Source organism: Globicephala melas, chromosome 12 (genome assembly GCF_963455315.2).
Source record: "Globicephala melas chromosome 12, mGloMel1.2, whole genome shotgun sequence".
Classification (NCBI taxonomy): domain Eukaryota; kingdom Metazoa; phylum Chordata; class Mammalia; order Artiodactyla; family Delphinidae; genus Globicephala; species Globicephala melas.
In genome coordinates this window covers 58,605,222-58,620,305 of record NC_083325.1, presented here as the reverse complement: position 1 = coordinate 58,620,305, position 15,084 = coordinate 58,605,222, and the positions used below count along the sequence as shown (strand labels likewise).

At 41.1% G+C, this 15,084-nt stretch overlaps 1 protein-coding gene across 6 annotated transcripts in view; it reads left to right on the top strand.

Annotated features, from left to right (window-relative positions):
• TMEM178A (transmembrane protein 178A) overlaps positions 1 to 15,084 on the top strand; it is a 105,342-nt gene that overhangs the window by 78,466 nt on the left and 11,792 nt on the right. For 5 of the 6 annotated variants that reach the window (XM_030857863.3, XM_060309562.2, XM_060309561.2 and 2 more), the window contains one exon: positions 12,729 to 12,842. Coding sequence is in view for 2 of the 6 variants with exons in the window: in XM_060309561.2 (XP_060165544.1) it covers positions 12,729 to 12,842 (114 nt within the window). In the remaining 4 variants the exon portion in view is untranslated. Of the gene's footprint in view, positions 1 to 7,348; positions 7,473 to 12,728; positions 12,843 to 15,084 lie in introns of those variants that run through there. The other variant, XM_060309563.1, reaches the window with a different exon arrangement.

Below are 15,084 nucleotides of genomic sequence, written 5' to 3'. Positions count from 1 at the left end.
GGATGGAAATACACAAATTAATATGACGAGAAAAGCGATGCCACGCGTCAATCCGTGCCCGCCTGCTCTGTCCTTGTTCACTTAAGAGGACTAATTAGGCATGATCAGATGTAGTCATAGTGACTCTCATCTGACAAAGTCTGTTAAGATGTCTAAGAACTGGTTCTGGAAGCAGATGCAAATTCAGTGCCAGCTCTGTCACTCGTTAGCTGTGGGATTTCAGGCAGATTATTTAACCTCTCTGAGCCTCCGTTTCCTTCTCTGTAAAATAGAACCTATCCCATGGGGGATAGAACCTGGCACATAGCAAGTCCTCAGTAAATTATCATCATCACTATTTAGCTATGTGCCTTAGTTAGTGCCTTTTTTGTGAGAGGGACAGGATATCTGCCTTATGTAACTAACAAGGATGCGGAAGAAGGCACTTTCAATACAGCATCACAGTCCGTACAATAAATAAGAGCGTGATTATCATTTTCCTATAACTACACTAAAGCAATTCTGAGGGTCTCAAAAGTGTGCTTATCTGGCTGCAGATTTATGTCCTGATTTAGAGATGCCTGGAGCTGTTGCAGGAGCCGGAACACATAGGAAATAGTGTAAAAGCTTCTAGAAACAACGGTCCTGTCCTGACTGTCATCTTCCTGCCGCTGCTGCAAATGGCTTTGAGATTTGGCTTCTTCTGCTGTAAGGTTCTTGCACTGGAAGGTGGTGAGTGCCATCCTCAGCTCTTGTTGGAGCGAATCCTTGATAATTCATCCAATCTGGAGATTGTATTGCTCCTTTGCTTCTTGTCTCTGGCACCCACCAGGCCACCCAGCTATGAGAGGGTGGACTGAAGTATCGCTAGTAAAAAAGGGAGTGAAGTTCGAACTTGTCAGTTTTGCTTAATCATTGCTTAGCCTTGATCATTACTTAGAAAAAGTTGAAAATATCGATTAAAAACAGTTTGTACTGTTTTTGGAAATTGATTTCAATCATCTGTCAAAGCCCAGGAGTACAATTCTATCAGTGATCCAGCAATAGAATAGGCTTTCCCTTTAGATCCTGAAGGCTGGCTTTAAAGGGGCTCCTAGTTTCCATTTATCTTGATGTGTATCTGTGACACCTCCCAGCATAAATCCAGCAGCTCATCTGGTGAAGAGGATACAAGAACATTGTTCACGGCAGCAAATATGTTTAAATGTTTTCACAGTCTGAGCAAAGCTATTGCCCTTGTCTATATTTTCATAAATGAGCTCTACCAGACGTTGCTTTCCTCATCTCCAGGTACAGTAGCAATTAGTCAATTCAGCTCTATCCAGGACTTATCTTCATGAAGGAAACAAACTTTTGAAAGTGTAGCTCAATTTGAAGGATTCTATCAAGGCACCTGGAAGGGGCCAAGAGTGCATTATTTTTGTTTTGTTTTGTTTTGTTTGCGGTACATGGGCCTCTCACTGTTGTGGCCTCTCCCGTTGCGGAGCACAGGCTCCGGACACGCAGGCTCAGTGGCCATGGCTCACGGGCCCAGCCGCTCCACGGCACGTGGGATCTTCCCGGACCGGGGCACGAACCCACGTCCCCTGCATCGGCCGGCGGACTCTCAACCACTGCGCCACCAGGGAAGCCCGAGTGCATTGTTTCTAAGGATCATTTGCCCTGGGACACTGCCAACACGCTCTAAAGTGGGCAGCCTTTCTCCAGTACGCTGCTCTTTTCTGAGTACTTGGGAAATTGCTAAAGTATCAGTATTTATAGGTCATCGTGTGGCAGGTGGGAGATAGCTTTCTCCCTCTCTCTCTCTCTCCCTCCCTCCCCCTCTCCCCATTTCAGAGTTGTTGTTTAGTTGCACTTTGTTACTTTTCAGTTTTTGTGGAACTATATTGTAGATTCAGAAAGTAGGTCCTCCGCCTAAAAGTCACTTGCTGAATAAATGTTTGTTGGACAGATGAGTAAGTGAAAGAAAGAATAAATGGTCAGGTGATTGACTGTTGTTGGCAAAAGGCAGTGACTGACACTTGGCCACTAATTTTTTTTCGCCAATGCTGAAGATGAGGACAAAATTACTGCTGTCCTTCAGGTCAGGACTCATGCTTCACTGGTCCTGCTTATGAAGGGGGATGGGAGGGGAAGGGGTGGATAGACACTGTCCTTTATTAAGCATCAACTATGGACTTGGCGGCGTTAGGACACTCTATGTATGTTATCTCGTTTGATCCTCGTGACAATTCTGTGAGGTTTTATTACCTCTATGTTACAGATGAGGAAACGGAGGCTCAGAGTGGTCCAGGTTATTGTTCTAAGTCACGCAGCTGCTTCCAAAGCCAGCATTCTAGTTTGCACTCTTGCATGCTGCTTCTTATACGCACATGTTAAATGCAAAAAAAGCCCCACATTCCCAAGTTTCTCCCAATATTTAGAGTGTAAATGTTTAACCTTCCGATTAAAAAATATACATATTCATTCATATTCACACGAATTGAAAAAGTCATGGGGACGGGAGAGGGAAGACAGCTTGGGTTTTCTTCCCACACTGACTATTTGGATGTCTCCCTGAATCCAGGAGATTTTAACTTCAAGTGTGTATTAACAACAGCTTGAGACCCAGGTGCTATTAAGACAGCTTTTGTCCAGACTTTATTGATCTCTCTGAGGTCAGCATGTTGTGACCAGAGCAAGAGTAACTAGAAGTGACTGTTGGCCTGTCCCTGTAACACGGTATCCCCTGTGGGAGGGAAGATACCACAGTGTGTGAGAGTCCTGCATCCACTGGGTCGATGGCTGTATTTGGTTTCACGTGAGATGGGGCTCAGGGCACAAGGCATGGGATGGGGTGTCGGTTATTAATGTGTCTGCCTTCTCTCCAATGGCATGATCGTGTCCCCCTTTCCCACACTGGCAACTCTGAGATGGCAAAAAGAGGCCAGGGTCTGTCTCCACATTTCGATTCTCTGGTCTCCTGCTAGAGAGAGAAGGTGCAGGGGAGGATAAGAGAATGGGGAGGGAGAGAGAGGCAGAGAGTACCCAGCTGGGCTGAAATCCCCCATTAAGCCGCCTAGAATCACATCCTCTCTTCAGCCTCTAATCGTAAATCCCCAACCCACCAGATACATCATTGACTGTATGCTCTGATGGTTCTGAGAAACTGAGAATCCCTGGCTTGAAAGTTTTAAATATTGTATTAGTTTCTATTGTAGACACAGCAACATAACTAAATTAAAGGACATTTAAATTTTAATTCAGCAAACCAGTCATCATCCACTACCGTAACCCAGTGAGAATTTCCACCTTTGTACAGGATCAGGCCTGTTTGAACAGTTATTTCTGGTTTTCTCCACTGTTACTTTTTCAAAAAAAAAACTTGCTGTGATGATGTTCACTCTTTCTGCAATAGGTTGAATCCCTCAGCCTTGGCATTGAACCCTCCCTCTTTGGCCCCTAGAGATCATGTGTTTACAGTTCAAGGAACTCACTTCAGTCTTGCCTTTAAGGAATAGTCCAGTTGTCTGGGTTTGTTCAGGTAAATAAAGTAGCAGCAGCAGAAGTAGTAACAGTAATAGTAGTAGTAGTAATAATAATAATAATGGAAGCTTACAGTAATAGTATTATATAAGCATTATATTATGTAAGTATGGTATATTGAATCCTCCTATGAGATAGATGGACTATTACTGTCTATATACTACAACTGAGGAAACTGATACCCAGAGAGGTTAAAGAACTAGCCAGAGGCACACAGCTAGTGAGCGGTGAAACCAGAATGCAAATCCATGCTGTCTTGCTCCAAAGAGAGTACAGAGGGAAAACAAATATAATTATATGCTTCTAAGAAGTTGATTCTCCATGAGTAATAAGAAGTAATTATAGCAGAACATGCTAGTATGTTGTGGAGAAAGAATCTAAGCAAAGAATAACATTCACACCTTTCAGACACTTGCGGTATCACCCCCTCTTGCTCTTAGTTGCTTTTGCTTTAATTGGAGTCTTATTCACCTTCATCTGGAAATCTCCTCTCTCCAGTACAGAAGCCACCAGCCACATGAGACGACTGAGAGCTTGAAATGAAAGACTTGGTGTGAAAAAAAGCGTGTCAAATACCTCATTAATAATTTTCAAAATCTTGATTGCATGTTAAAATATATTAAAATTAATATCACCTGTTTATTTTTGTAGTGTGACTATAAGAAAATTTAAAATTGTATATGTGACTTGCATTCTATTTCTACTGGACGTCAACACTCTAGATTTACTGATTTTATATCTTTCTCCTTTCAATTCTGAAGACTTCATGATGGGTTTGCCCTTCAGGACTGGTTTTGGTCATCTGGGGCTTAAAAGTCATCTTTAAGCTACTAAGCTTACTGTACTTAGTTTATTTATCTAAGCGAGGGCTGTTCATACTCATTCAAGGAGGTGATGAGGAAAACCTTTTCTTTTGTTTGTTTAGCACCTGATTCCCTCAGAAATTAAATCTCATGGACAAGAACATGGTAGCCACCCTGGCCTGTGTGCCCCACAGTTGATCTTTCCTTTTAAATTGGGATGTGCACAGGCAGAGCTGGTAGGAAAAGCGTTCTTCATTTTTCTGCCCATGGGCTAGTTATGGAATTCCAAGTTGCCTTTGAAATGTTTTAGGAAACAATGCAGACTGTTCACCGACACTTTCATCTGCTAGAGGACCTAAAGCATCAATTATACTGTAGTTGTCAGCAACCTCTTAAACGTCATGGATCCAGAGAGAAGTCACAGCCTCGACTATTGAGGAACTTGGGACATTCAGGGGGAGGCAGACTTGCTGACCTATTAGGAAATAACGAAGACTGAGTAACTAGAGTCAGATTGTGTGGCTCAGCCTCTAAAATCAAAATAAAGCCAGAGCACGGGGGGAGCTATATGGGCTGCATGCGTGGGGAAGACTTTTTGAATGAAGGCTGTAGGCCTGGAGGGCTTAGTAGGTTGTAGATCGTTCTAAGGTGAAGGCTGTAGGTATAGGAAGAAATGGGCGTGACACTGCCAGGCGACACGTCTGGGAGGGATGGGGGGAGCCCCTGGGGACCAGTCACATGTAAGTGTAAGTGAGCTGGGGGGCAGGGATAGATGATAGGGGCCCGTAGCCTGGGCTTGATTCAGGGGAAGCTGATGGTATGTTCTCGATGGGGCAAAACAGAGCTGGGTGATGAAAACCCCAGGCTTATTGCTCTCAGGGACCACCAGAAATTTTCTCATCTCCTGTTTGCCCAAGTGTGGAAGTTGGTACATTGGCACAGCGTTAAAGCTATTCAGTGTACAGTTATGTAGCACCGACCTTTTGCCAGGCACCTTAGTTTTCAGTAAACACATAATTCTCAAATACATACAACGTTACATGATGGCAAGTAAAGCTGTGTCCCACTTATAGTTATCAATTTAAAGAAACATATTAAGCTCATGATACTGTGAAAGGCAGGTGGATATAACAAAAATCTTAAAGGTTTTCATGTTCTGCTTTACGGATGGGCAGCTGAGGCTCCAGAGACCCCAGGTCTTCACACAGCAGGTTTATCTAAGAGCGGTGTGCAGGGTGGGATGGAAAATGGGGAGAGAGTGGCAAAGAGGCCAGTTAACCAGCTGTTTAGGAGTGAAGTGAAGACTCTTTAGGAGTCTTGAGAAGTGGTGAGAATGGAGAGGAAACATGAGAGCCACTGGTTAGACCCTTGTTCAGGCAGCTGTTTCATGTGTCTGTTTATCTCTCTGTGTACTTGGTTGATCTGCGATGCTCATTTAGGGTTCAGACTCCTAGTGCGTCTGATTGTTCTGTCGGTGAGCGTGGGCAGATGCCGAGAGGTAATTCATAATCCAGCGCTGACAATTATTGAGCCTTAGAGTGGGCCACATCCTGTGCGATGTCTCTCTCGTTCCTCACAATAACTCCATAACGTAACTGCCGTTATTCCCCCTCTTTTACAGATGAGGGAACCAAGGCTCAGAGAGGTAAGGTAATTTACCAAAAGTCACACAGCTGGGAGTCAAATCCGAGTCTGGCTGACCTCAAAGCCTTTAGCCACTGCATATACTGCCTCATCATTGATTGACTCTAATGACTTTTAACAGCATCTTCTGCTGTTTCTCACTTTTCTCCCTCATTTAACCTAGAGTGTGAGTTTCTGTAAGTTAGCTTAGAATTTGATTCCTTTCTCTAAGCATCAGAAACAACAGAAATTCACCAGCCCCTAAGCCCCATTTTTAACCCCTGTGCAGCATATTTTATATATCTTATTCTATGGTTTATATCATCATTAAAGTGGCTCCACTTGGCCCTTTAAAAAGCTAATTAATCACTAAATATAGACCACAAGTTGTTCTTTTCAACCCCCTGCCTGTCTCTTTCTCCCCATTGTGAGATGCCATCTGGTGCTATGAGCTCATGCTTTTTGTGTTCCTTTTCAGAGAGCCAGATTCATTGCTCTCTAAACCCGGAAAGCCAGTTCATTTCAAAGTTCGCATGCATAGCTTTGAAAAAATTTGCATCTAATGCCTCCTTGTGGATTTTCACAGTATCACTCTTCAACATATCGCATGGCATTTCTGTCTTTACCACTGTCTATGTATATATATATATACTTGTCTTTTTACCGAAAGGACTTAATTTGTCTTTGGCAAATTAAGCAACTAGAGGTCTTTTCTGGTGTGATTTTTGTCAAGTTTCATTTTGTCAGTTTTACATGTGTGCTGTAGGAAGCCAAAACTTAATAGCATACTTTACTCTTCGAATCTGTTTCACTTTCTGCTTTAACAGTGGAACAAGTGTTTAAGGAAAAGGAAATAAAAGAGCTAATCACAGGCCTCTGACACTACTGCTGATCTGTCCTTTACTCCATCTTTCTCTTCCAATTCTGCCTGAAGTCTCTAATCATCTTCCAAGGGAGTAGAGCACCAGGGCTGTAGAGCATTTTCTTGCAAACTCAAGAGAGCAGCTCTGGGTTCCCTACCACACACCCAGTCTTTGGGACCTTTGGGTTACTGCTTGTTACTCTCCAGTCCAGACCTTGTCACTCTTCCCACTTCCTTTTTCTTCTCATTTCAAGTTCTTGGCAGTCTAAATTTAACTTGGGAGCCTGCTGGGGAAGGAAAGGTAATTTGGTGATGTGTGCACTGCTTACCTCATTCCTGGCACACGTGTGGCGCTCTCCTGGGGGAGCAGGAGAGCACTGGGCTGGCCGGCTGCCTGCCTCCGTTCTGCTACTCTCTCTGTCCACTGGGATCACGCCTGTTCCCAGCAAGGGGCGGAGGAGGAGATGGGCTCTGAGAGTATTAGCAGTGATGTCAAGGGACCACATATTTCCCTGGCACAGGAGTTGGTGGAAGGCCAGCCCCGCTGAGTCCCAGAGGAGAATTCCTCCCCAATCCAAACCCTGTCTCTAGCATTAAGTAGCTTCCGTGAGATGCAGGAAGGATGAAGCCACTAAGTCAGCCACGAGCCAATCCAGTCTCCAAATAATGTGTGTTGAAAGGTATGGATAATATACAAACAGAAGGCTCAGTTAGGTATCCGCTTTGTTTCCAAAAGAGCATATGTTTGTACTAAACTGAAAAAATTTGTTTTTCACTTCAAACTGACAGTTCACTTACTAACTGCGGTTCTCGAACTTATGGTTACCAGGGGGGAAGGGTGGGGGGAGAGGGATAGATTGGGAGTTTGGGATTGACATGTACACCCTGCTATGTTTAAAATAAAATGCCTTTCCATGGAGAAAAAAAGAAAGCTGCAGTTCTCACTACCCACAGAATTAAGATGCATTTCTAAAAGCGTAAGGATTTCTAACTTTCCTGAGTGAGCATGATACAAAGTTTGGGTAACACCATATATGTTAAAAGCTTCGTTATTGCTTTGCACTGTGGCCTTGGGCTAGTTACTTAACCTCTCTGAGCCTCAGATTTTTCTACCTGCTTAATGGAGCTAATAATACCTATTTCATATTTAGCTCATAGGGGATTTTGGTGAGTATCAAATGGATTTTGTCAGTGCTTTTTTTTTTTTTGGCATCTATGAGGTGATTTCTGTGCTTTATTCTATCGATAAGGTACATTACATTAATTCATCTTCATGTGTTGAACCAACCTTACATTCCTGGCATAAATCCCATTTGGTCGTGATGTACAATCCTTTTTATATGTTGCTGAATTCACTTTGCTAGTACCTTGTTGAGGTCTTCTGAATACATATTCATAAGAAATATTTTGTAATATTCTTTTCTTGTGATACCTTTGTTTTTTGTATCAGGGCAATACTGACCTCATACAATGATGTGGGAATTGTTCCCTCCCCTTCTGTTTTTGTTTTTGTATTTTTTTGAAGAGTTTATGAAACATTGTTAATTTGTCTTTAAACATTTGGTAAAATTCACCAGTGAAGCTCTCTGGTCCTGGACTTTTCTTTGTGGGAATTTTTTTACTAAGTTAATTATTAACTCATTCTCTTTACTTGATATAGATCTGTTTAAATGTTCTATTTCTTCTTGAGTCAGTCTTGGTAATTTGTGTCTTTCTAGGAAGTTATCATTTAATCTGTATTATATAATTTGTTGGCATATAATTTTTTCACAGTATTCTCTTACACCACTTTTTATTTCTCTAAGACGGTTAGTAATGTCTTCTGTTTCATTCTTGATTTTAGTAACTTGAGTCTTCTCTCTTTATCTTAAATGGTCTAGATAAAGATTTGTCAATTTTATTAATGTTTTCAAAGAACCAAGTTTTGTTTTTTTTAATTTTCCTTATCTTTCTAGTCCCTACTTCATTTATTTCCACTCTAATTATGTAATCTCTCTCCTTCTGCTTTGGGTTTAGTTTGTTCTTCTCTTTTTAATTTCTTCAGGTGGAAAGTTAGGCTATTGATTTGAGACTTTCTCTTTTAATGTAGGCATTTGCAGGTATAAATTTCCCGGTAGGCACTGCTTTAGCTGCATCCTATAAATTTTCATATATTGTGATTTTGTTTTCATTAATCTCAAAGTGTTTTTAAATTTGCCTTGTGATTTGTTTTTGATGCATTGGTTGTTTAGAAGTGTGTTACTTAATTTCCACAAATTTCCTAATTTCCAAATTTTCCTTCTGTTATTGATTTCTAATTTCATTGTATTGTGGTCAGAGAACATACTTTGTATGACTTTCTTTAAAGTTATTGAGATTTCTTTTATTGCCTAAAATATGGGGTATGCTGGGGAGTGTTCTATTTGCACTTGAAAATTATGTATATTCTGCTGTTTGGTGGAGTGGTCTGTAGATGTGTGTTTTGTCTAGTTGGTTTATAGTGTTGTTCAAATCTTCTGTTTCCTTGTTGACCTTCTATCTAGTTGTTCCACCATTATTGAAAGTGGAATACTGAAGTGCCCAACTATTATTGTTGAATTGTCTATTTCTTCCTTTAATTCTGTCAGGTTTTTCAAGTATTTTGGGGCTTTGTTGGTAAGCGGATAAAATATGTTTATAGCTGTTATGTCTTCTTAGTGGATTGACCTTTTTATCACTACAAAATGTCTTTCTTTGTCTCTAATAACACTTTTGGTCTTAAAGTCTATTTTGCCTGATGTTAGTATAGCTATTCCGTCTCTCTTTTGGTGACTGTTTTCATGGTATATCATTTTCCATCCTTTTGCTTCCAACCTACTTGTGTCTTTGAATCTAAAGTGTGTCTCTAGTGGACATCACATAGTTGGATCACGTTGTTTTGTCTATAATGCCAATCTCTGCTTTTGGTTGGAGTGTTTGGTCTATTTATATTTTAGTCCATTTATGTTTACCTGTGTTGTAACATTACAAATGTTCTTTGTTTCTTCATGTGGATTCAGTTACTGTCCTTTCATTCAGCCTGAAGGACTCCCTTTAGTATTTCTTGTAGGGTAGGTCTGCTAGTGACACATTCTCTCAGTTTTTATTTAACTGGAAATGTCTTCATTTTCCCTTCATTTCTGAAGGATAGCTTTGCTGAATATAGAATTCTTGGTTGATAATCTTTCTTTCAGTGCTTTGAATATGTCATTCCACTCCCTTTGACTTCCATGTTTTCTGATGAGAAATCAGTTTCTAATCTTCTGAGGAGCTCTTATACATGATACATTACTTTTTTTCTTGCCGTTTTCAAGATTCTCTGTCTTTGGCTTTCAACAGTCTGGGTGTGGAGCCCTTTGAGTTTATCCTATTTGTACTTCATCAAACTTCTTAGATGTGTAGATTCATGTTTTTCATCACATTTAGGAAGTTTTGGACAACTGTTTCTTCAAATATTGTTTTTGTCCCCTTTTCCCTCTCCTCCTTTTTGGGTCTCCCATTATACTCCTCAGACTGGATAATCTCAATTGATCTATCTTCAAGTTTGCTGATTCTTTTTTCAGCCTGCTCAAAATTTTGAGCCCCTCTAGTAAATTTTTAAATTTCCATTTTTATACTTTTCAACTTCAGAATTTCTATTTGGTTTTTTTTTTTTTCTGTCTCTTTTCATACTTTCTGTCACTTTACTGATATTCTCTATTTGGTGAGACATCATTCTCACACTTGTCTTTAGTTCCTTGGACATGGTTTCCTTTAGTTCTTTGAACATATTTAAAACAGTTGATATAAAGTCTTGGGTAGGGACTTCCCTGGTGGTCCGTAGTTGAGACTCCATGCTTCCACTGCAGGGGGTGCAGGTTCGATCCCTGGTCGGGGAACTAAGATTCCACATGCCGCGCGGAAAGTCTTGGTTAGGTAAATCCAATGTCTGGGCTTCTTCAGTGACAGTTTCTATGGACTGACATTTTTCTTCTATGTAGGAGCCTTTTTCTGTGTATGTTTTATACTTTTTAATTGAAACTGGACATTTAAAATAATATAGCAACTCTGGAATTTAGATTCTCCCTCCTCCTCAGGGTTTGTTATTGTTTTTGTGTTGTTGTTTGTTCCTTTAGTGACTCTACTGAACTAATTCTGTAAAGTCTGTATCCTTTGTCATATGTGGGCCCTGAAGCCTCTGCTTGGCTAGCTTAGTGGGATGCTAATGACTGGACAGAAGTGTTCTTAACTGCCTGGAACCAATAAGTCCCCCAGTCTTTGCCAGTGGGCTCTGTGTGTGTGTTGGGGCGTGTGTTCAACTCTACGTTAACCTTCGCTTCCTGCTTACACAGAGCCTCAAGGTTAGCCCGAGGATGAGTATCAGGTGGAATGACAGTTTTGAAAAACACAAATGAGAGCTATTATTGCAGTCTGTTATCTTTTATTATTCTCAGACCAGGTCATTTGCTCTTTGTAAGCACAGGCATTTTCTGACTTATAAACACGTAACTTATATGTAAACACCGAACTTATATGCCTTAGACCTCACAACCACCGCCAGGGGCCTATGTTGAAAAAACAAAGAGAAAAATAGAAAGAGCTGTGAGCTTTTAGAGAATCTGTGGTTTCATAAGGAAAAAAAAAAAAGCTTCCATAAAAGCAGAGATAGTCCTGGGTAGTTTCTTAGCTGCCTGCATCCGCGTTACTTGGGATGTTTTGTTAAAAGTCAGGTTCCTGGCTCCATCCCATATCTTTTGAGTCAGAATATCTTGGGTTGGGTCCAGGAGTCTACATTTTAAACTAGCTCCCCAGGTGATTCTTATGCATACTGATGATTGAGAAACAAGGGAGGTGATCCTGTAGGTGCCTTCCCATCAGGGACTAAGTGGCTCATGATGTCAACTGTGCTCAAATACTAATCTCCCCTTTCAATGCCTGAGTTTTTAAAAATTTCACTTTTTTAATTACATTTACTCAAATTCCACCAATTAGAGATTTATTTGCATCTATGAGAATATTTTTTAACAGCTGCCGGAGTGAAAAGATTAACATTTACTCACAGCTCTTTTAAAATTAATCTAATCAGATTGCATTTATCCAAAAAGCTGGCCAAGGTGATTTACAAGGAAAGAAGGAAGTTTTGTTTCATTTTAATTTGACAGGAAGACAGATACTTTCGTGGGATTCAGAAGACTTTAGGGGAAAAATAGGCCTGTGTTAATTTATGCAATAAAAGCATGGATTGAGAGGGAAGGTAGGAAAAGATACTAGATAAAGCAGTGGATACTTGCCCATTTCAAAATATTGTGCATACAACCAGGAAAGGGAGGAAAAAATTTCTTTCTCCTTTCTACTTTTAATATTACCCGTTGTCTTAGAACCTAGAATTCAGATCAGTAAAATGTGTATTAAGGAATTATATCAGCTGCTGCAGGGCTACTTAGGCTCTCGTGGGCTGTCTAGAGACCTAATCACTATTTAAACCACTACGTAGAAGGCTCTTTATTGAAAAATGTCTTCTGGTTTCCAAATAACACACTTCCTGATATACTTTTTGATTCAGCCCATTTGACAGTTTGAGGTTGGATCAAATTTGGATGCGTGAAATTTATCTGTGTTCAAATTCCAAGCTGATTTCTCCCAATCATCTGTATACTTTTAGGCCATTTCTCCTTGAGGAGTTTTGTGTTTAGTTCATACAAATTCAACATTGAAAAAATAATTAGGGGAGTTTAGATTCTTATCAAATTTAATACATTCAAAAATGAAACATGATTTAAAAAATTATTTCACGTTTTGGGTCTTTACTACTCTGACTTGTCTCTATTAATGAGAGTAATCAAGAGATTCCTATCCCCTGCCCCTTCACCCCAGTTTAGGATGCATTGTCCTGCCTTCAGTTTCCAGAATCCTATTACAAATGCATGGACTAGTAAATCACATTTCTTATTTCCTTCAAGGTATTGCACAGCGATGTACAGCTATCAAGTACCACTTTTCTCAGCCGATACGCTTACGAAACATTCCTTTCAATTTGACCAAGACAATCCAGCAAGATGAATGGCACCTGCTTCGTGAGTATTTCTGGGAAGGGGTCAGAGAGGGTCAGAGAGGAAATGGTGTCTTTCTGAACAAAAAGCCTTCCCACCAGCCCTTTCAGATTTGGACTGAAAGATGCTGTGCTGATCCTGCGTGGGCCTCTGGGCCCCATCCGACTTGGTCAGAGACTCAGAGAGTCATTTCACTCTGCCATGGCCACAACTTGTTTGCAGATCAGATGTGTGAGAGTCAGGCGTGGGGCTTTGTGAGACAGTGCCGCGAGCGTGTCTGCCCTTGTGGCATCGGTATACAAGCCACCTCTGAGTGCAGTCTTTACCAAACCATGTGGTACAAGGCCCTGATCTGGCGCTTGTCTTAGTAAACCAAGGAGACTATACCTTAGGTGTGTTATTTTAGTCTTCTTTATCCAATATTCATTTTAGTTACTGTGTCTATCTCAGACCTTGGTATTTCTTCTAAAATATCTTTATGAGTGTATGTTGTAATTTTCTCAGACGGTGTCTGTTATCTCCACATCCCGATGGCAGGAACTATCTTTTTTACCGTCAGGAAAATGTGAAACTGTAGAAAGGATTGTGCAGTGTGACACCAAAGAGGATGGATATTTACCTGAAAACTGTCGATTCATGTTGCCTAGGGATAGATAATTCAGAAAAGCAAAAAACTAGGCCTAATCCTTTTTAGTGTTTACCCTAATCAGAGGTTGACATTGTCATTTCTAATGCAATCAACGCAAGGACTTCAGTGATCTTGTTTGGTGACCAAAGTCACTACAGGAAGCCAAGTAGAGTTTCATTTTGTAAAGTCAAGTCTCTCTACAGATCAAAGGGCTCTATTTTGAATCTCAAAGATGTAAATGGAAGCTCTTAAGATATTGCCCACAGCAGTGGTGTAATGTTATAAATATTATGATCAGCAAATTTAGGACTTGGAAAGTCATTGGCTAAAATGTGGTTTATTTCTGAGTAGTATCACTTCCTGAAAATTATCTCTTGCTGGCTGATCTTAATGGTCATTTCTCAGCAGATCTTAGTTCGAGCCTTATCTAAGTCTTCTTACATCTTCATTCTTTATGAGCATGTTTGGAGTTCTTTGCCTTAATCATCTATGCAGAAAGCCACACAGTCACTGGTTTTCGGCAAGAAAAGATCATCACAGGGTCCTGAAAAAGAGCCTTATCTCTTTACTCTAAGAGTTTGTACCCTGTTACTGCCCAGCAAGGCAGTACTGCGCATCCTCCTCTTAATCCTCTCTGAGGTTCTCATGGAAAGATGCTTTCAGCAGTCTCAGGCATGGCTTTTTCCAAGAAAGTCACACTTGGTGATCTGTACCGTGTTTACCAGATAAGCTTAGCATATCCCGTACTAAGGCAAATCCCATGTGGATTATATCTGAACCTTGTGCCTTTTAACGGCCATAGAAAATAAAACTCGAACCACAGGGAGTTTAGGAGGTTGTGAGAGAATGGTGACTGAGCTATGATTACACTGGATGTCTCAAAACGACTTACACCTTAATATTAAACAGCCCCTTTAAATGATCAGTGCCCGTGACCCCTAGCTCTGTGATGGTCTACACTGCCCCTTCTAGGCTGCAATGCCCTGCTTCAGTTTAGATGCTCTGAGCTAGAAATGAAAAATCCCTTGAAAAGAAAGGGATGGACCATGTGTGACAAGGGCAAGACTGAAAGCTACCGTGATCCACCCTGTATACATCATCCTGAGTTGCCAGAGGCCACAGGAACACACAGTGAGGTGGTGGCTGCCTGGGCACCTTCGCAGAGCAGCCCACGCTCACACAGCGGGGTGTGCCTCTAGTCTTGGTTCCATGTGTGTGCAGGAGTGCATGGTCCACCTTGCCTAGACCTGTTCACTGGCTTCAGCGGCAGACTTATGTTTGGGATCTGTTGCTCTAAGAAGGATCAGAGAAATTTAGCTCACGATTTTTAAAATTAGCTTCATTCAAAAAAAAGAGGGAGAGAAATAGAAAGAAACAGCAAAATAGCAGGAGGGTGGGCAACTGGAGTGGAAGTGTACCCATACATCCAGCCAGTCCGTCTCTTGCTTTGGCCTAGAAGGTGGGCCAGGGCCTGGGTTCCTGGCCCAGTGATCACAGTCGTGTTTTTGTGATAGACCAAACTTCTTGTGTGTTCAGTGGGGCTTGGCCCATGGGAACAGCCTTTTCTTAACCTGGGTACTTGGGAGCTTGGGTTGTAGGGCCTATGTTTAAGGGAAGAGGGCCTTAATGAGTAGATGT